Source organism: Peromyscus maniculatus, chromosome 4 (assembly GCF_049852395.1).
Source record: "Peromyscus maniculatus bairdii isolate BWxNUB_F1_BW_parent chromosome 4, HU_Pman_BW_mat_3.1, whole genome shotgun sequence".
Lineage (NCBI taxonomy): Eukaryota > Metazoa > Chordata > Mammalia > Rodentia > Cricetidae > Peromyscus > Peromyscus maniculatus.
The window spans coordinates 105,562,834-105,583,121 of NC_134855.1; the positions used below are offsets into that span (position 1 = coordinate 105,562,834).

Consider the following 20,288-nt stretch of genomic DNA (forward strand, 5'->3'; position numbering starts at 1 on the left):
TGAAGTTTCCTTAAGACCAATTATTCTAAAAGGCTAAAGGGTGTGTGTTATTTTATTTTGAAGCCTGGTTGCTCCATTAGGGTGGTTACAATCATACTTATTTCATTCATCACACAATGGCACAACATCATAGTTCCAGCAGGCAATAGACATCTGGACACACTGATTTCTAGTTTTGGTGATACACAAAAGAATTAAGATGTTTTACTTTGGGGCTAAGTTCTTATAGCACGTGCGCTCCTCTTGGGGAGTTCATCCATGTATGACAGTTTGTTGATTTTTAAAATTATTCTTAATATTTTACTTGGAAAAAAGGTTTGAACTCAAAACAAATGACCAAGGTTGGGGAGACGGTTGAATGGTGGACGCATATGCTGTACCAACATGAGGACTGGAGTTTGCTCTCCCCAGAACCCATGCAAATGCCAGTGGGGCCTAACAGCCTACTCATACTCCAGTAGAGAGTGGATCCTAGAACTAGCCAGTCAAGCTGTATGGGAGAGCTCCAGGCTCAGCTGAGGCCCTCCCTCAGTGAATAAGGTAGGGATGAAGGACGAAGATGCCCAATACTAAGCTTGGACCTCGACACCCACATGCATTCATGTGCACTCTTGCACATTCACTACACATACACAAAATTAAAGAGAAATACCAAGGATAAAAACAGTGCATAGAAACTAGAACACTATTTGATTTACTGACTTGTGACCCACGGACACACTTCAATATTTTAAGAACAGCTATTTGGCATGACTCTGGTTTCTTCCTGAAAAGATGGCATGCATAGGTCACAGGTGAAAACAGGTGATTCCAAGACCGAAAAGAAAAGTGTTTCTACCCAGGCTCAGGATCTGAAAGCCCCAGAATGGAAAAGCAGTGGGAAAGAACCGACTATATGTGAGCTCACAAAGCTGCTCCTAAGTGATGTGCTGACCCCAGCACATCTGCAGGCAGGAGGTCCAGGCAGGCACAGCCATATACCTTCCAGGGTTACAGCATTAGCACAGGGAACAGCCCAAACTTACCAGCACTTTGCAGGTTCGCCCTGTCTCTCAGGAGTACGTCTCCAAGAATTTGTCGGTAAAATATCAGTATATGAGCCGAGCACATACTTCCCACCAAGGTTTCTGGCAGCAGGCTAACAGGAGAAGAGAGGCATTCATTAAACAGACCCTTTCAGTCCAACCTACTGGATTTTTTCTTCTGGGTATGACCTGAATGAACAGTTCCAAGTTTTATTTTATTATTGGAAAAAAGATTTTACAGCTTAAAGGAAAACTTACATCACAACTTGGGCACATGAAACCAGAGATAACTGGACTCCTCAGATACACACTTTTATGTCTCAGCACTGGGCTGCATGCTTGTGCTTCTACGCTAGTGTACACACCCGTGTTAAATGTCAAATCAAAAGGAAAGTCATTAATGTGTTGTTTTGGAAAGGGACTAGTGAGCTACAAGCTTGAACAAAAGCCTGTTGCTGCCAAGCCTGATGTGGTGGAAGAAGAGGAAATGCCAGTTCAGACTGTTCATGGGCTGGGTGGGACACGGGAGGCGGGACAGACCTGAAATGAATCCTGACTTTGCTACTTCCTAGCAGTCAGACGAGGGATTAATTAATCACTCTCTGTGTGCTTTTGTTTCTTATTTGTAGGATGCCAAGAGTAATACCGGAATTTCAGGTTACTGAAAGGATTAAAATGAAGCAAGTGTAGCATTTAATACAGTGTCTAGTATATAGCAAGGGCTCAAAAAACAAAAAAACAATTTAATATTAAAGTTTAGATGGTACTAATTTAAAATAGATTATTATAACTTTGTGGTGCAATATATAAAAAATTTCCATGGTAAACACACACACACACACACACACACACACACACACACACACACACACACAAATATACATAATCTACAGACTATACACAAATGGAAATGGAAAAGTGTCAGTGCCAAAAAAAAATCAACTAAACAGAAAGGAAAACTATATGAAAGAAAAAAGTTATAAGACATACAGAAAATAAGTAACAAAAATGACAAAATGATGGCACTCCCCATGGGCAACTATATTAAATGTAAGTGGATCAAAACTCCCCAATCAAAATGTATAGATTAGAAGAAAGAATTTTAAAAGTAAGTTCAACTATGTTATCTACAAGACGCTTCCTTTAGATGCAGGAAAAACATAATTCAAAGGTTACAAAAATTAGCCTCAATTTTTATAATTAATCCTTTATTTTAATATCTAGTGAATTTTAGAAGGGACAATGATCACACAGCCGATGCTCAGGCTTCTGGCTGGTTGGGAGAGGAGATGGGATGGCCATTAGGCTGGTGTGCAGGAGCAAAGGAGTCTATGGGAAGTAGCTTCATGGATGGAGAGGAGCATCCCCAGCCACTCCTTATCCCTGCATTTCTAGGGTGTCTTACCATAGTCACATGCACTATTCGGTTCACTGAGCACGAAAAAATACCGATGTGGTATAAAGTCAAGCTAGATTTCATGGGCTGACAGCTGAGGACCACTTACAGTGCCCAATGCCACTATGCTGGGACTCCTGGGGTATTCTTCATCTGCCGTGGCCTCTGTGGGCAGTGCTCCATGGCGTGCCAAGTACAAGGCTCATGCTGGAGACCTCACTGATTCTGCCAGGGGAAGGGGTGGTCCCTTCCTTCCTTCCACTGCCCCCTTTTCCTACAGATCTGTTTGCTCCATCTGTCTGGAGGGCGTGGGCACTCCCTAGTGTGGGCACCCCTTTCCCTCCACTTCCCTTCTTCAGGAGGCAATGGTGTCTCATAGAAATTTTCTCATTTTTTCCACACCTAAGATGACCAGAAAGTTCTACGCTAAAGGCTGAGCCCAAGAAGTGAAAACACACTTTTCTTTAACTCCACCTGGAAATCAGCAAACAGGAACAGAATGCGGGAAATAGAATGAATGGGTCCAGCAATAACATTCTTACCATACTTTAAATAAGAGTAAGCTATAAGTTAAAGAGAGAAATTGATGGGAAAACACCAAATAGATGAAGGAAAATAACTTCGTAGGGATTATAGAGACCACTGCTCTGGACCAGTGTTTCCTGACATTAAGAATCCCGAGAGCTTCAACTCAGAACTCTCTCCTCAGGACATAGAAGTATGCCTATGGGTCAGACTGAATCAAGTTAAGCCCCTTTGGAAAATGGCTCTAGGTGGGGTGTGGGGGTGGTCCATGTCTTTAATATCAGCACTCAGGAGGCAGAGGCAGATGGATTTCTGTGAGTTCAAGGCCAGTCTGGCCTTCATAGGGAGTTCCAGGACAGCCAGAGATACATTGTAGAGATACCCTATCTCAGAAAAAAAGAAAGAAAGAGAGGGAGGGAGGGAGGGAGGGAGGGAGGGAGGGAGGGAGGGAGGAAGGGGGAGAGAGAGAGAGAGAGAGAGAGAGAGAGAGAGAGAGAGAGAGAGAGAGAGAGAGAAGGAAGGAAGGAAGAAAGAAGGAAAGAAAGAAAGAAAGAAAGAAAGAAAGAAAGAAAGAAAGAAAGAAAGAAAGAAAGAAAGAAAGAAAGAGAAGGAAGGAAGGAAGGAAGGAAGGAAGGAAGGAAGGAAGGAAGGAAGGAAGGAAGGAAGGAAGGAAGGAAGATGGGACAAGTGTTGGTGGAGTTGAACATGGAGTTACTGTCGGGTAACAGCAACCACAAACTGAGGCTATGGGCCCAGGAGGTGTACGTCCTTCCTTGTTCAAAGAAACTGGTTCAAGAAGCGGGTCTTAGCCGGGTGATGGTGGTGCATGCCTTTAATGCCAAACTCAGGGGGCAGAGGCAGGCGGATGTCTGAGTTCAAGGCCAGCCTGGTCTACAGAGCAAGTTGCAAGACAGCCAGGGCTACACAGAGAAGCTCTTGTTTCGAGAACCCAGAAGAGGTGGCTCTGCACTTTGTATCTTCATGTCTTCTGATATATAAATGATATATACCTAGGGCCTATGCAAAACTGCTGGATGGGTGAGGGGCCACAGGCAAGCTGGAGCTGGGTCTTAGGTGAAAATGGGCACCGATGAAAATTCAGTCTGGGCTTCTTGCCAGGGGCTCCGCCTACACTGTTATATGCGTCTTGGCATAATGGAGCCTCTCTCGCCACTGAGTAGAACAGAACTGTATTTAAACAGGGATGAAGCTGGTCAACAGGGGAGGATGGGGCTAGAAGTGGGATATACCTGTGAAAGGGGGAGATAATGTGGAAGGTGTCATTACCCTTTTGGAACCCATGGAGAGTGGCTTGTTAGGGAAGTGAGGATGCTGAACAGGAGAACCCTGCCTGTCTTCCCTTCCCTGGTGTGGAAGCTCAGAGAACTGTGTGTAAAGCTCACATGCTGGTGCCCAGCCTCTCACCTTGAACCCACAGCACAAGTCTCACAGCCCATAATCCTCTGGGCCCAGAAAGTCCATGCATGCATGGCCTGGTTTCCATGAGAGCCAGCCAGTGCTTGGCTCACACCCACAGGGTGCTCAAAGTAGAACGGCAATTCCCAGCCACAGCTCAAGTCTGAGGGTCCACACAGAAGACAGGCAGGAGAGGCTGGGGACAGCGGGAGGGAAATCTCCGAGGAACACAAGAGGACACACAAGCCAGAAGAGCTCTACTTGGAAATCATGTCACACATCTGTTTCTGTGCCTACTGTGAGCTGCACACTGTAAGGTGGGTCCCTGACGTCTGGGGGGGCAGGGACTAAGGACTTTGGCTCATGACCCTACAACACAGGGCAGTATTCAGCACTTCAGACAGATGGCTGCCTTCCCGACCTCTGTGCCACACAGGCCAGTTTGATCCTGAGACAGTAAAGTGTATCTGAGAAGCAGAATTTGAGCCAAGGAAGCAGCATTAAGAGCTGGAGTCTGGCCGCAGCTGAGCAGTGGGCAGCAGCAATAAAAAGGATGCAGACAGACATTTCTCTTACAAAGGCTGCTACTGTGAGGCTTTTGTTTTCTTCACCTTGAAAAGGAACAATTTTTCAAATAAGATTGGCCAAAAGTAGGGGAGGTGGATTAGAGGCTCTATGGATATCTAAGGAGAAAAAAAAAATAAAAGAAAGCCAAGAGTAGCTAAGATCCACGAGCATATTATTAATGGTTGCTGACAGACTGAACTGTAAGTATACCTCACATTTCAGCATGAGGCTAGAACAAGGGCTGTCTGGACTGAGAGCTCAACCTGGGCTGAAAACAGCCATGGTCGAGGGGCAGACCAAGCCTTCTTTCACTTCCCTGCTTCATTACAAACTTTAAAACCATACCACTCACTTGTGTGCGTGGGTACGCGCATGCCATAGCGCGTACGCAGGGGAAAGCAGACCACTTTGAGGAGCTGTTTCTCTCCTTCACCTCCCCAGACTCAGCGGCAAACACCTCGACCTGTGAGCCATCTTCCTGGCACCTCTTCCCCACCCCGTTGACTGGTGAGCAGTAAGCAGGTCCTGGCAGGGTGGCCCTCTGCAGCAGGCTCCACCCTATATTTATTTTTCCCTCCCCCTGGCTCCCTACGTGCCCCACAGTCACACCTCTCTGGCCCTTCAAGGCCTATTTAAATTCCCCGACCTTACCAGCTAGCACGCATGCTCATTTGAACAAATCCTGGAACGGCATTTACATTTATCTATGTATGAAATAATTACACTGGCACACACAGTGAGCACCACTGTGTCTGGGTATGTGCCACACATTATAAATAGAGGCCAATTGCTTTTATATGCTTCCTTTTATCAAGTCTTATTGCAGCTTCGTAGGGTTGACATTGTTTTAAAGTGTGAGCTCCTGGGAGAGATGCTTACATGACTACAGGGCACTGAGTGAGGCGCTGGCAGACCTGAGATATATATCACTCACGTAAAATCATCACCCTAAGGAAATTCAAGTCAAAACAACAGGAGTAAACATTTCTCACATCAGAATGGTCCACCCCTCCTCCCCCCAAATAGATAACACCGAGTGCTGTCAAGAATGCCCAGTAACTGAAACAGATGCTTTGCTAGGCAGTGTAGATGGCACAGTCATGTGGACAACAGCCTGGCAGCTTCTTATCAAGTTAAGGCGGCAGGATATGAGCTAGTAACTCCATTCCTAGGCATTTGTGCCCATAAGGAATGTAGACAGATGCACTGTATGTAAACGTTATACGCAAGTATTTGGGGAAGTTTGATTCCTGACTGATCAGATCTAGAAACACCATTTAGAAGGAAAAGGACCAAGTTACCAAGACACCCGCAGCCTGGCTGAGCCTCCAGCGCATTTTGCTGAGTGAAAGAAAGCAGATTCCGAGTCTACACAGTACCACTCCTGATGGTTTGGAAGAGAGAGGTGTTAAGGAGGAAGACACAGGAGTGGCTGCTTGAGGCTGGGGCTGGGGAGCCCATCGACAGGAGAGAGCTTTTTCTCAACGAGAGAATGAGAATGCAGGGACTATTATACCATCATGTACATTTGTCAAGACTTGAGAACTGCTTGGTCAAAAGGGAATTTTCCTGCACACGAATTAGTCTTCTTAACCCTGACATGGAAAAGCAGGTCCCTTAGGATGGGGTGATACTGCTAAGCCCTGTCTATCCAAGAGTATCTAAATTATCTAACATGATATCTATCACTTAAAACCCTAGGGCTGGAGAATGACTCAGAGGTTAAGAGCACTGGCTGCTCTTCCAGAGGTCCTGAGTTAAATTCCCAGCAACCATATAGTGGCTCAAAACCATCTATAATGAGATCTGGTGCCCTCTTCTGGTGTGCAGGAATACAGGCAGGCAGAACACTGTATATATAATTTAAAAAAAATTTAAAGAAAAAAGACATTATGCCTCATTAAAACAAAACAAAACAACCTAGGTGTATATGTGTGTGTATCACATGTGTGCAGGCACCCAGGGAAGTCAGAAGAGGGCATTGTATCCCCTAGAGATGGAGTTATGATGGCTGTAAGCTGCCTGACATGGGTGGTGGGAAACAAACCCAGGTCCTCTGCAAGTGCTGTTAACCACTGAGCCATCTCCCCTGGCCTTACATCTACCATTTGAGCTAACTGGAGGAAGTGAATCGAAGCCTTATTACTATTCTGTTGCCTGTATGGATTTTGGCAGAGTACTCAAAGACGCAAAGAGCAACTGACGAAAGTCAAGAAAGAAGCCCCCACCCCAGTTCTCCCCGAGAGGGTAGGCCAGCCACTCACCTGAGCATGGCCCTGGACCTCCTGTTCAGAGACCGCAGCTTCACCAGCAGTTGAGGCTGCCTCCGCATGCTTATCATCTGACGGAAAACACTGCCCTGCGCTACAAAGACATCAGGAACGTGGAGACAGAGCTTAAGTGCTTGGGACAGTGCTCATTTGAACAAATATTCCGTGACAATCTTACAGCCAGTGGTGCTGGACTGCATGAAAGGCAGTGGTCACCCACCCAGCTTCTGTGAGCCTGTCTTGACATGAATGCCTATGAGTCTCAAGAGGGTACCTCACAGGCACCGTGATGGCTGCGCCATGCAGAAAGGGAGCTGACAAAACACACCCGGCTCCAGGTAAACCCAACAGATCCACAGACTCCAAAGCCCTGTCTCTTCTGAAAGGTGGGACCCTGTACTGTGGGGCAGTGGCAAGGGTCGGGAGCACCAAGCCAGGACCAAGAGGGTGGAGGAGTGCCAAGGTACTGCATGTCTGTGGACTCACACTCTATGAGGAAGGACCTTTTCTGTCTTATTGTCCATTTTCCTGCTTCTCCAGCACACTGCTGGGTGGATGGTATTAAGGGTACTCAGGTTCTTTTAGAGGGCAACCTGACATGCATTCAAATACCCTTTGAATTAGCTTGTCCTACTCCTTCTATATCTGTCACAAGTATTATGTTGGCAGTTTTATGTCAACTTGACACAAGCTAAAGTCATCTGAGAGATGGGAACCTCAGTTGAGAAAATGTCTCCATAAGATCAGGTTGCAGTTGGATGGTGGTAGTGCAGGCCTTTAATCTCAGCACTTGGGAGGCAGAGACAGGTGGATCTCTGTGAGTTCCAGGCCAGTCGGTCTACAGACTGAGTTCCAGGAAAGGCTCCAAAGCTACAGAGAAACCTGGTCTCAAAAAAACAAAAACCAAAAAAACAAAAACCAAACAAAACTAAAGGTCAGGTTGCAGGTAAGCCTGTATAGCATTTTCTTAATCAGTGATTGATGGGGGAAGGTCCAGCCCATTGTGGGTGGGGCTACCCCTGGGCTGGTGGTCCTGAGTTTTATAAGAAAGCAGGCTGAACAAGCCATGAGGAGCAAGCCAGTAAGCACCAGGCTCCTGCCCTGTTTGAGTCCTGCCCTGACTTCCTTTCATGACGGACTACTGTGGTGGTTTCCAAGAAAATGGCCCCCAAAGGGAGTGGCACTGTTGGGAAGTGCGGCTTGCTGGAATAGTTGCATCCTTGTTGGAGGACATGTGTCACTGTGGGGGTGGGTTCTGAGGTCTCCTATGCTTAAGCTATGCCCAGTGGGACAGATCACCTCCTATTGTCTGTGGATCAAGATGTAGACCTCTCAGTTCTTTTCCAGCACCATGTCTGCCTGCATGCCACCATGCTTCCCACCACGATGATAATGGACTAAACCTCTGAACTATAAGCCAGCCCTAATTAAACGTTTTCCTTATAGAGTTGCCGTGGTCATGGTGTCTCTTCACAGCAATAGAAACCCCAACTAAGCCAAGTATCATTCCAGTGTCCAATAACAAGGAGCTGAGACAGGTCCCCATTCTCCACAGGTGCCTACCTTAGAGTCTCAGATGTGTTAGCAAAAGCCAAACACTCAGATGAAAGTGGCTTAATTTCCATACTAGTGACACATTAAGGTTTTGATTCTGAGTGGAGAGTGTCTCGTGAGGACACAGTTGCATTCTCGCTCTCCATTGCTTGCTTCCTCTTTAAGGAAGGGAGGGTCATGAAGTTTGGAGTGAGACATCACTCAAAGGCCTATGAGGGCTGGAGAGATGCTCAGTGGTTAAGAGCACTTGCTGCTCTTGCGGAGGACCCAGGTTCAGTTCCCAGCACCCACATAGTGCTTCACAACCATCTGTAACTGCAGTTCCAGGGCATCTGACACCCTCTTCTTACCTCCTCAGGCACCAAGCATGCGCGTGGTACAGACACACACACAGACACACACACACACACACACACACACACACACAGACACACACACACACACACACACACACAACAAATCTTTTTTTTTTTTTTTAAAGACTTGTAAAAAAGAGGTAGTGGGACCTTTTGAGGGTAGGGCCTTCAGGGACACCTTTGGGCCACTGGGGCTGTGCCTGTGAAGGAGACATAGGGACCCTTGCCCTTCTGCCCTCCACTTCCCAGCCATCACGGGTGAAGGACTTCTTCACCACACACTTGACCCTGACGCTCTTTGCTGACACAGACCCAAAGCAACGGCGCAGTGACCACAGACTAAACCCTGTGGAAGTGTGGGTCCTAATAACCCCTCCCTCCTTTAACTTGCTTATGGCAGGGTCACGGTGCTAAGAAGCCTGACAGAGGGTTACACGTGGGCTGTACCTCTTCTGGACACTGAAGGATCCACTTCAACGCCTTTTTCGTAAGGAGTGCCGCCATTCAAGAAGAGTTCATATGTTCTGCAAAAGAACGGCATAAGTGATGAGTCCACGTCATGGGTGTCTGTGAACTAGACTCAGCCAGGAATACTTTTCAGCACAAAGGTATTCACGGGCACTTTATTCAACTCACTGGTAAATGAGAATCAAGGTCCTGACTCTTTCATGAGTAACATCTCAACAGACAGACGCTCTCCTCAGCACTAACTGCAGAAACTGGTTTTCCATGGGAAGAAGAAGGTTCTGACGTCACTAAAACGATTTGACTTTAATGATTTGTGCCAAGAAGTAATGGCTCTTGTTTCTCAAATGTATTGAGTCATTATGTGCAATGAAGTCATTAGGAATTTCTATATATTCCCCACACTTCCCTCTCTCTCTTGCTAGGCAGGCACCGGCTCTCTGAGTTGTTACCCCTGGGTCCCATGTGCTCCTCCTTTATGGAAGTGAAGTGAAAAGTTACTCCCACTCTGCTCCTTGGAGCAGTTGACCTGGATCCACCCACACAGCGCAAATGAACAAAAGTGGAGGCACACTGGTCACATCATTCCACAATTTCCTTCACACGACATACACTGGAGGGGATTAAAAAGAGCTGTGACTCCACTTCTGGAAAGGTGGACATGTGCATTTCCTTATCTCCTCTACCAAGTGCAATATAACCCTAAGCTATATTGTAACATAATTTAGAGATACTAAGTATAACATACATTTTTAAAAAATTGTAAGAAATCAGGGTTCCATTACAACCCAGTGGTAACAAATGCCCTCTCCTTCCTGCTAGGGTGATGTCAGATATAACCAGTGGCCAGGACTCTTAACTCTGCCCACTGGTGAGAAAGAAGGGCACGGGGGAAGTGTTGCATAAAGTAATCCTCACATGAGGCCTTGAGACAGGAAATAATCTTCAGATTGAAGAGGAAGAAACTGAGACCTGGAGATGCTACGGAGCCTGAACCATCACCCAGGAAGAGCTGGGTCCAAAGCTCTGGACGGTCCAACTTCCCACCCAGAGTCCCAGTCCTGGTCTGTCCCTCTGGCTGCCCACCTGTATCCTTCCTGTAAGTTTACTGCTTATGTCCTTGACTCAAGTCTTCATTTCCCCTGCTGTGGGATGGTCTGTATGTCAAATCTGTTGCTTTGATTGGTCCATAAATAAAACACTGATGACCAGTGACCAGGCAGGAAGTATAGGCGGGACAAAGAGAGAGGAGAATTGGGGAAACAGGAAGAAGGAGGAGAGACACTGCAGCCACGGCCAGGAGAAGCAGCATGTAAAGACGCCGGTAAGCCACCAGCCACGTGGCAAGGTATAGATTTATAAAAATAGGTTAATTTAAGATAAAAGAACAGTTAGCAAGAAGCCTGCCACGGCCATACAGTTTGTAAGTAATATAAGTGTCTGAGTGATTATTTTATACATGGATTGTGGGACTGTGGGGCTTGGTGGAACCTGGAAAGACGCTCTCCAGCAACAAATGGTACCCAACGGCTCAAGTTTCCACTTTAAACCTGAGAATGTTTAATAACCAATTCTAAACAGAGCCAAAACCAGGTTCCTGCTTCATGTCTCATAAGGGCAGCTAGATACCACAAAACGCAGGTTTGAACACTGGCGGGTTCCTGGTGTTTGCGTTTGACCAGCAGTATGGCGGGAATGAGGCGTCTGCCAGCAGCACATTATGCTGTGTGGTAGATTTAGTCTTTACTAGTATTAAAAAAAAAAAAAGGTTTCTGGGCTACACACTGCTTTGATAAAAGCTTAGACCCACTATTTCTGAGACTTGATGACTCAAAGAACTGGCGGACAACGCCATGTTGGTAAGCTGAAATGGGCGGAGCCAGCAGCCACACCACCGTTTCAGTCTTAGAATGGTGCAGTTTAAAGCAATAGGCTCAAGGTAATATAAAAAATAAGCCACGTCGAGATGGCTACCACACAGAGAATCTGGATTATGTTCTCTTTGATATTCATAACTGAAAAAAAACATTTGATTGCAAAAGCTGTTGAGTTATGCCAAAATGTATATTTTAAAGATACCTTGACTTCAAAATTTGGATTTAAGGATATGTTGCTTTGGAAAAGAGGTTCTGCTTTTGTTTCCACAGAAAGCCAGAGGCTGTGGATTTGTTCCAGATTAAGATACATCAGGTTTGACCAGCCAAGACCCCCTGAAAGGTCTCCGATGACACCATGGCCCAGATGATCCAACATCCAGAATAGTTTCAAGGCAACTGGCTCAGATGATACAGCCTCATGGACTACTCCATGATCCTTAAATTTTCTTTGTGTCCCCATAAGATACAGTGCCCCCCTCCAGCAGGAAGTAGTAAGAGAAGCCTCGCCCAAATTCCCAAATATACCAAGCTGGCTTTGGAGATGTGTAAAAGTTAAAACCTTCCTTTAAAAAAAAAGAAAAAGAAAAGAAAAGGGGAAGTGCTGTGGGATGGGCTGTATGTCAAATCTGTTGCTTTGATTGGTCCATAAATAAAACACTGATGACCAGTGACCAGGCAGGAAGTATAGGCGGGACAAAGAGAGAGGAGAATTGGTGAAACAGGAAGAAGGAGGAGAGACACTGCAGCCACCGCCAGGACAAGCAGCATGTAAAGATGCCGGTAAGCCACCAGCCACGTGGCAAGGTATAGATTTATAAAAATGGGTTAATTTAAGATAAAAGAACAGTTAGCAAGAAGTCTGCCACAGTCATACAATTTGTAAGTAATATAAGTGTCTGAGTGATTATTTTATACGTGGATTGTGGGACTGCGGGGCTTGGTGGAACCTGGAAAGAAGCTCTCCAGCAACATTCCCCAGTTTAAGATTATCTATTTTCTTGTTAGTTTCTGAGACGGGGAGACGATCCCCTCACCCTTGTGTGTGAGCACAGGTACTGGCCCAGGCTTTGCTCTTATGGCTTCAATGTGTTTACAGCTGTGGGAAGGCAGAGGACTGCAGACCCAGCCTTCTGAAGAATGCCAGGCTCTATTTCCAGCCTGGTGTGTGCGGTGACACCATAAGGACCACAGACTGAATGCTCTCAGCAGGCAGCCATGCAAGCGTTCCACTAGGGTGAGACTGTACTGTTTTCCATGCTCCCTCGGACACTGCGATCAATATGAAAAGCCCTCTTCCCAAACTCACTGAAATGGTAACAGAATAAACCTGAGGTAGATAGTCCTAGGAATTTTCTACGAAGTTGCCCATTTGTGAGGAAAAAGAAGCCCACTTACTTTGCTGGAATAGGAACTCCGCTGGCATCGAAAAGCTTAAGAAACACCCAGCCACAGCTTAACTCTCCTCTCTCACCAGTAGACTATGAAATAAAACAGGCACACAGAATGGTGTCACAAGCCATAAGCACAACCCAAGCCCTCTGGATGGAGCACAGCTAACACTCACTCTAAGGACTAAACTGCCCCTGAAAGAAAATAAGATACGACACACCAGGGCTCCATTTCACCTGCAGGTCAGATGCTAAAAGTGGGACTTCAAATGACAATCCTGCTTTGTCACAGTTGCTTTGAAAGGTCCCTTAAACCCGATTCTGAGGTAACTGTTGCTATTAGGTCTCCAGTGCTATACACAGTTTGGGGACAATGTCAAATCACAGGATACTACATGACATTTTGAAGCTTTATTTTGTAGGGGGATGGAATATAGGAATCAATAACTCAAGGATTCCCTGTGGAATATTCCTTTACACTGTGTGGATATATGTTGCTGTGATTGGTTTAATAAATAATCTGTCTGGCCAATAGCTGGATAGGATAAGGTTAGTGGGGAGAACCAAACTAAGGACACTGGGAAGAAGAAAGGTGGAGTCTGGGGAGTCACTACCTAGACATAAAGGAAGCAGGACATGTACAAAATGAGGTAACAAGCCATGAGCCACATGGTAGAACTTAGATGAGAAATATGGGTTAATTTAAGTTGTAAAAGCTAGTTAGTAATAAGCCTGAGATATCAGCTAAGCATTTAGAATTAATAGTAAGCCCTTGAGTGGTTATTTGGGAAGCAGCTGCTGAGACACAGAGAAACTCTGCCTATAATCCCCTTGCTAGGAAGCTCAGTCCTCCTGCCAATTGCCAGGGACCACTGGGGCTCACTTGGCTCTTCTCGTGTCCTACCCACCTGTCTTCAAGATGTACAGGACAATGCAGTAAATCAACATGACCTTCCTGTGACAGCTCCCTGTGCTGCAGCTGTCACATTTATAAGCTGTACCTCTCAAGCTATGCCCAGACACAAGGAGTCACTAGCGAGGGTGCACACCGGTGGGCTTAGTATTCTCATGATAACATAAAGCACACTTAGCCCATTCCCCTGCCACCCTCTCAAGTCCCTGAGTGAGAACTGTGACCTACAAAGTTAAGTGGACTCGGCTCTAGAAGACAGAATGCCCTCAGGACTTTTGAATTACCTCTGGAAAGTCCCATCCTTTATGAGTTTTTGTTCTTTAAAAGCAACTGGGGCTCAATGATGCTATAAATGCCAACAAATACCCCTTTGCTGCCTTAAATACCACTTAGCAGTACCACATAAAAATCAAGAACCAGGGCAGTAAGAAGGCTCAGTGAGTCAAGGTGTCTGTCACCAAACCTGACGACTAGAGTTTGATGCTTGAGACCACATGGTCAGAGGAGAGAGTTGACCCTACAGCTGTTCTCTGACTGCCATGCTGTGCCCAGGAACAAATGAGAATCGTCATCACTCTGGTTCCCTCATAGTTCAATTTCTGATACACAGAAATCCTCCACTGTGGTTTAAGTGGGAATGTCCCCCAGGCATGTGTGTTTGAATACCTGGTCCCCACCTGGTGCTGCTGTTTGGGATTTGGGGTGTAGAACCTTTAGGAGGTGGACTGTGTTGGAGGAAGTGGGTCACTGGGGTGGGTCTTGAGGTTTCTAATCCAGTCCCACTTCCTGTTCATAGTCTGCCTCCCTCTGCTGCCTGGCATGCCTTTCCTGCTGCAATGGAATGAGTCCCGAGAACTGTAAGCCAGAATAAACTCTTCCCCAAAGTTGCTTTTGTCAGGGCATTTTACCACAGCAACAGAAGAGCAGCTAACACAGCTTCTATTATTTTGTTTATAAATCAGACACATTTCTAATTGTTCCCCTTTGATATACCAGAACAGTTTGTCTTTCAACTTTGACATACATTTCGAATGTAAGAAATTCCAAGTTCAAATAATATCCCAAGGTCTGGAGTTGAGGAATTGGACCTGATGAAACAGTCACCATCGAGCAAGCATGGCAAGATGCCAGTGACCTAGAATGACAAGGAGACCAAAGTTACTGACAAAAGTGAAGAGTGGGCCAGGCTTCCAGCCCCAGCCATCCGCAAAGGGCTCTCGCCTTTGCACCGGAACAGAGGGCGATGGGGGCCATGGCGATGGGGGCCAGGGCGATGGGGGCCATGGCGATGGGGGCCAGGGCGATGGGGGCCAGGGCGATGGGGGCCAGGGCGGTGGCTCAGTGAGTGCAGGGCTTGCTGCTGGCCTGAAGACTTGAGTTTGCTCTCTGGACCCACAGGGTAGAAGTAGAGCACTGACCCCTCAAGCTGCCCTCTGACCTTCACTTACATTGTGTCATCCATGCTCACATGGACGTGCTAAAACAGACAAATGTAAAACAAACAAACGGACACTTTCTTGAAAGTAGATGGACCAGATTCACACGTCAACGACGAGAAGTAGAAACATTTAGTTTCTCTGTTGACAGGGAAATTACCTTCAACTTTCTTAATTTTTTGCTAAGAGCAGGCAAAGAAGCAAAGGACTTTAAGTCAGTCCCCAGCCCTGCATGTTTTATTTACACTCACTACTGCTCTTTTTAGCAAAACTAAAGTCAAAGACCAACGCACACTTGTCCTGATTCCTGCCTTACAGACATCCCATTCCCTTTGTTCAATCCATTCCATCTCCCTGGATTGGAGAGAGACCCTCCTTTCCTGCCTAGAAGACCCTACCCATTCCCCAAGGTTTACTTTCCCCTGTTCAAAATCTTCCTTGGGCCTAAGGAACGAACCCTCCTCTTCTCTCACCACCACGCTTCCAACATCCTTGGAGCCTCATGAGCACTGTGCTCTACCTGAATGGTCCACGGCACCCAACTCACAGACAGCACCAAGGACTCAAGACCGTGAAGGTCTGAGCCAAGGGACCAGCAGTGCTCCCTGGAGGCAGGTGTAAGGGGAACCAAGGGCTTTGAGGAGTTGTGCCACAGACAAGGACGCATGCCACATCAAGAGAGGTGGCTGGGCCTCCAGCACAGCCTGTGTCCTCTCCCTGACCCTTGTGTTCAGACCTGACGCAGTAAGAGGAAGGGAAATGAAGGGCTTCTAGATGGCCGTGGAACAATGGAGTCAGTTGTGGGAGGGCAGCGAATGCTAAAATAATGAGTCCTTGGAGGTAGGAAAAAAGTAAACCACAAATAATACTGTAAAAAGAACAAGAAGAAATCATTGACTCACTGGCGTCTGTGTGAACTGACTCAGTGGCTCGAAGCCCTACCCTCACCCCAGCCTGACAGGATCTGGGTGTAAGGCACCAGACCCCGAGGTGCTGGCTCTGATTTTTATCTGAGGGAAATACAAGAGCCATTAGCGCAGTTGGGAGATTTCATTCTTGAAAAATATCCCAATCCTAATCTTATGTTCTTGCTTTCTGCTCCATCAAGGGACATTTCCTCAAACTGAGAGGGGTGACTCCCAGAAGCCCCAGCTTCAGTGATTCAGGGGCCCCAGGGATCTTTGCCCAAATCGTCAGAGAACAATCAAGATTTCCACTTGACCCTATGTACTGCACGCTCCATCGCCACACTTGGGGAGCCTCGGGCTGGATCAGACACTCCACAGGTGAAGAAACCCACTCAGCAGATGACTTACCTGGGGAGAAAAGGTCCACGTTTTGGGCTTTTTAGGCTGCCAGACCGCTCGGACCGTATGGATGTTGCTCAGAACCTGAAACGAGATTTTCTCATTGGAAACCACACTGTAGGAGCCTTTGAGACACCCATACCACAGCTGCACTGGACAGCACCCATATGTGACCTCTCTCTCTCTCCACCCCCCCCCCCATATATAGGACAAAGAAAATGGAAGAACAAAAGATTAGAAGGAAGCAAAAACCAAGCACACGGCTGAGGGCTGAGGGTGGGGAGCCCAGTGCGGAGCGTGTGTTTAGCACATGTGAGGTCCTGAGCTCCATTTCTACCAACAAGAAAATCAGCAAAGATGAAGCAGCCAACTGAAAGCCGGGGTGGGGGTGGGGGTGGGTGGGTGGGTGGGGGGTGGGTGGGTGGGTGGGGCCTCTCCAGCATCTGCCTGCTGCCTTGGGCCCTTTAGTGAACTGCTCAGAGAGTCCGGCGTGTGGGGAGGCTGTCTCTCCCAGGGCCATGCCCTTGCTTGGTATTAACAGTTTCGGCAGATTTATTGTGGAAGAATTCAAGTCAACAGTGTGAGGATATGCATTCCTACTAGACACACCTGTAACATGAAATCTGTTACAAATCAGCTTCATGAGTTAATGTCTATGCTTTTGGTGTATGTTTTATTATTTTGATGTATTAGTAAAAAAAAAATCAGACTTCAAACAGAAGCATGTTGTAGTGGTGTACATCTTCAATCCCAGCAGAAGCAAGAGGATGAATTCCAGGCTAGCCTGGGGAGGACGCTGTCCCAAACAAACAAACAAACACACACACACACAAACAAAGCCAGGCTCCTAGTTCTTCTGAGAGGCCAGACCGGGAGTATGTATCTAGGACCATCTCCAAAACAAGCAAACAAACAAACAAACAAAATAAAAGGCACTTCTTCTCCTTTGGGTCACCAGTGGTCACCAGTGACACCTACTGGCAGGGGTTCTGAACACAAGTGTGGAAATGAGGATCACTACTATACATTCCAAGTTCAAATGAAGGATGACCTCATCCATCACATGTGCAAGTCTAAGACCTCCTGCCGGTTAACACTCTGCCCCGCCCCCATCTAGTCCACACATATGGTGGACTCCTGCCTCCTCGTCTACCTCTGCAGTGCCCTCCTCCTCCGCTGTAAGCATCACCCCTCGCCAGGCCCAGCTCCGTAGCACCCCTGTGCTCCAGAGGACAGTCCTAACTAAGTGCTTCAGTCCTCACACAACCCCTGAGGATGCTGTGAGCAAGGTCACATCATTTGCTCAAGGTCTCCTGCCAGCAAATGGTGGAGCTGCTTCATCGGAAGTGAGCTGGCTCCGCATTTTGTTCACTTGGCAATGCCAGCTGGCTGTCCTGACCACCAAATACTGCAGGATTTCTCTACTTATCTTTCTGCTACTGCTGTTCATAGCAGGTACGTTTCTCACTGCTGGGACAAAATAACCGAATACAGAAACGGAAGGAGGCAGGGTTCATCGGCTCACTGCTGGGAGTGCACCCTACCATGCAGGGAGTATGGTGGTAATAGAGTGCCTCCAGATGTGGCTGCCTGCCGAGCTCCAGACAATTGGTCACACTGACCTCAGCCAGGGAACAGAGAGAGCCCAGTGTGGCTGCTCAGCTCACCTTCCCTGCCCCTTCACTCAGCCTGCGACCTCCTATGGAATGTGCCACGCCCATTCTGCACGGGTCTTCCCCCAGGGGCTGGACTCACTCTTCTACTCCTCGGTTTCTAGGATAAGGTGGTAGCTTGGACCACTGGCTTGGAGTCTTCACTCTTGCCAGTGTTTGCAGTTAAAGCTACAAATCTCTATCTAGGTGCTAAGAATTTTCTCATAAAAGATATATTTGTTTTAAAAAGAACCATACAGACTTTCTTTGGTACTGGGTGAAAAACAGTCTCTAGAACCAGGGAGGAAAAGAGCAGGAAGCTTTGTATAGACATGAAAATGCTCTGTTTCCTTAGTGTTGGTTACCCCACTGTACACATTTATCAAAAACGTAGTACTATAGTTAACACCTGAGCTGAGTATAACAGTCGGAGGTAAGCATTAGCACCTTAGAGATATTAGCTCAGATGTATTGTCTGTGATGTACCAATATCACACTCAACAACTCAAAGAACCAGGAGTTAAATTACATAATCAGAACCAGTGTGGGTGCATACAGATATGTGAATATATAAGGGGGGAGTAGTAATTGCTTAATGTGTATATACTCAGTGTGTGTGTGTGTGTGTGTGTGTGTGTGTGTGTGTGTGTGTGTGTGTGTGTATAAAATACATGGTACTAATAAAATCCTTTCTCCTTATCCCGGAGTGACCTGACTTAGCTCCCAGGGACTTAGTTCTTACCTTATTACCATCAAACAGACAGAGGCGCACATGTCTGCTGAGAACCTGTATGCTTGTTCCTGGGAGAGGGATCATTTTACAGCTCCAGAGGGTCAGAATCAAAGAAACAAGACTTGGCCTTGACATAATCTGAAAGGAAAATTAAAGCACAAAATTTATTAATATTATTTATTATTTATAATCAAATCCATTTTACAAAACATCTTTTATAAATACAGCTTAAGAAAATAAACACAAAGCTGAGTGTAGCAATTCACTCTGGAAATCTCTGCACTTAGGAGGTGAAAGAGAAAGATTGGGAGTTCAAGGCCAGCCTGGGCTACATGAGACCCTGTTTTAAAAACAAGCAAGCGAAGGAATAAAAAGAAAATATATAGAGACTTAAAAGACCCGAGAATTTTACACAAACATATACACAATTTTCAGTGAAGTACACTTAAAATAAAAAACAGTCATTGCCCTCCTCCCTGCACCAAGGCTGAGCTAAGTGTCTCAGCATAGGCACTAGGTTTAAAAAAGCCGGCTCATGCACCACAGCCTCAACTGAATGTACCAGGCTGGGCTGACTCCCCAGGGGAGACCTTTCCTTGGAGGAGGTGGGAATAGGGGGTGGAGTGGGGGGGAAGGCTCGGGGGTCAGAGGAGGGAGGACAGGGGAATCCGTGGCTGATATGTAAAATGACTAGAAAAATCTTCCTTATATAAAATAAAAACAAAATTTTTCATACAGCTGTATATCAAAGTTGTATTTTTTTTCTCAATTACTTACAAACTTCAACAAAAAGGACATGCAGAACTCACAGGGAAAATAAATGATTCGACTACGGAATCAGTGTACTCTAGTCTCCAGGCATTCCTATAATGTGTGTGAGCATTGACAGCTACTACAGCGTAGCACCAGGACATGGCATTAGTGTCACCCAGCTCAGTCCTCCTTTGTTTGGATTCTGTTATGATTTGACAAAAAGCCCTAATATTTATTCTGTACCACTCCTCCTAAATCCTGATCACATGGTGCTTCGATTCTTCCTCTTAGGCTCCAGGGAAGGAAAGAGAAAAACAATGAAGAGAAATAGCTGGGAAGGAGTGTGCCCGCTCCAATTCTGGACGGTGCCACCCCAGGGCAGTTGGTAGAAGAAAGCAGACCACAAGGAGCAAGCCAGGAAGCAGCACTCTTCCAAGCACCTACTTCAGTTCCTGCCCTGAGTTCCTGCCCTGAGTTCCTGCCCCGAGTTCCTGCCCTGAGTTCCTGCCCTGACTTCCCTCAGTGCTGGGGTGTGATCTGAGAGTTCTAAGAGGAAATACACCCTTTCCTCCCCAAGTTGCTTCTGTTCATGGTGTTTCAACACAGCAATAGAAACCCTACTTAGGACAACCCCTCTCTGAGGTTATAAAAACTA

At 46.5% G+C, this 20,288-nt stretch overlaps 1 protein-coding gene across 9 annotated transcripts in view; it reads right to left on the minus strand.

Moving 5' to 3' along the window:
* Positions 1-20,288, minus strand: part of Nphp1 (nephrocystin 1) — a 59,960-nt gene that overhangs the window by 6,633 nt on the left and 33,039 nt on the right. For all 9 annotated transcript variants that reach the window (XM_042276196.2, XM_076570593.1, XM_042276197.2 and 6 more), the window contains exons 11-17: positions 18,890-19,018; positions 16,505-16,579; positions 14,777-14,887; positions 12,847-12,929; positions 9,557-9,633; positions 7,194-7,293; positions 1,026-1,138 (exon numbers count right to left, since the gene is read on the minus strand). In XM_042276196.2, the coding sequence (XP_042132130.2) occupies positions 1,026-1,138; positions 7,194-7,293; positions 9,557-9,633; positions 12,847-12,929; positions 14,777-14,887; positions 16,505-16,579; positions 18,890-19,018 (688 nt within the window). The remainder of the gene's footprint in view (positions 1-1,025; positions 1,139-7,193; positions 7,294-9,556; positions 9,634-12,846; positions 12,930-14,776; positions 14,888-16,504; positions 16,580-18,889; positions 19,019-20,288) is intronic.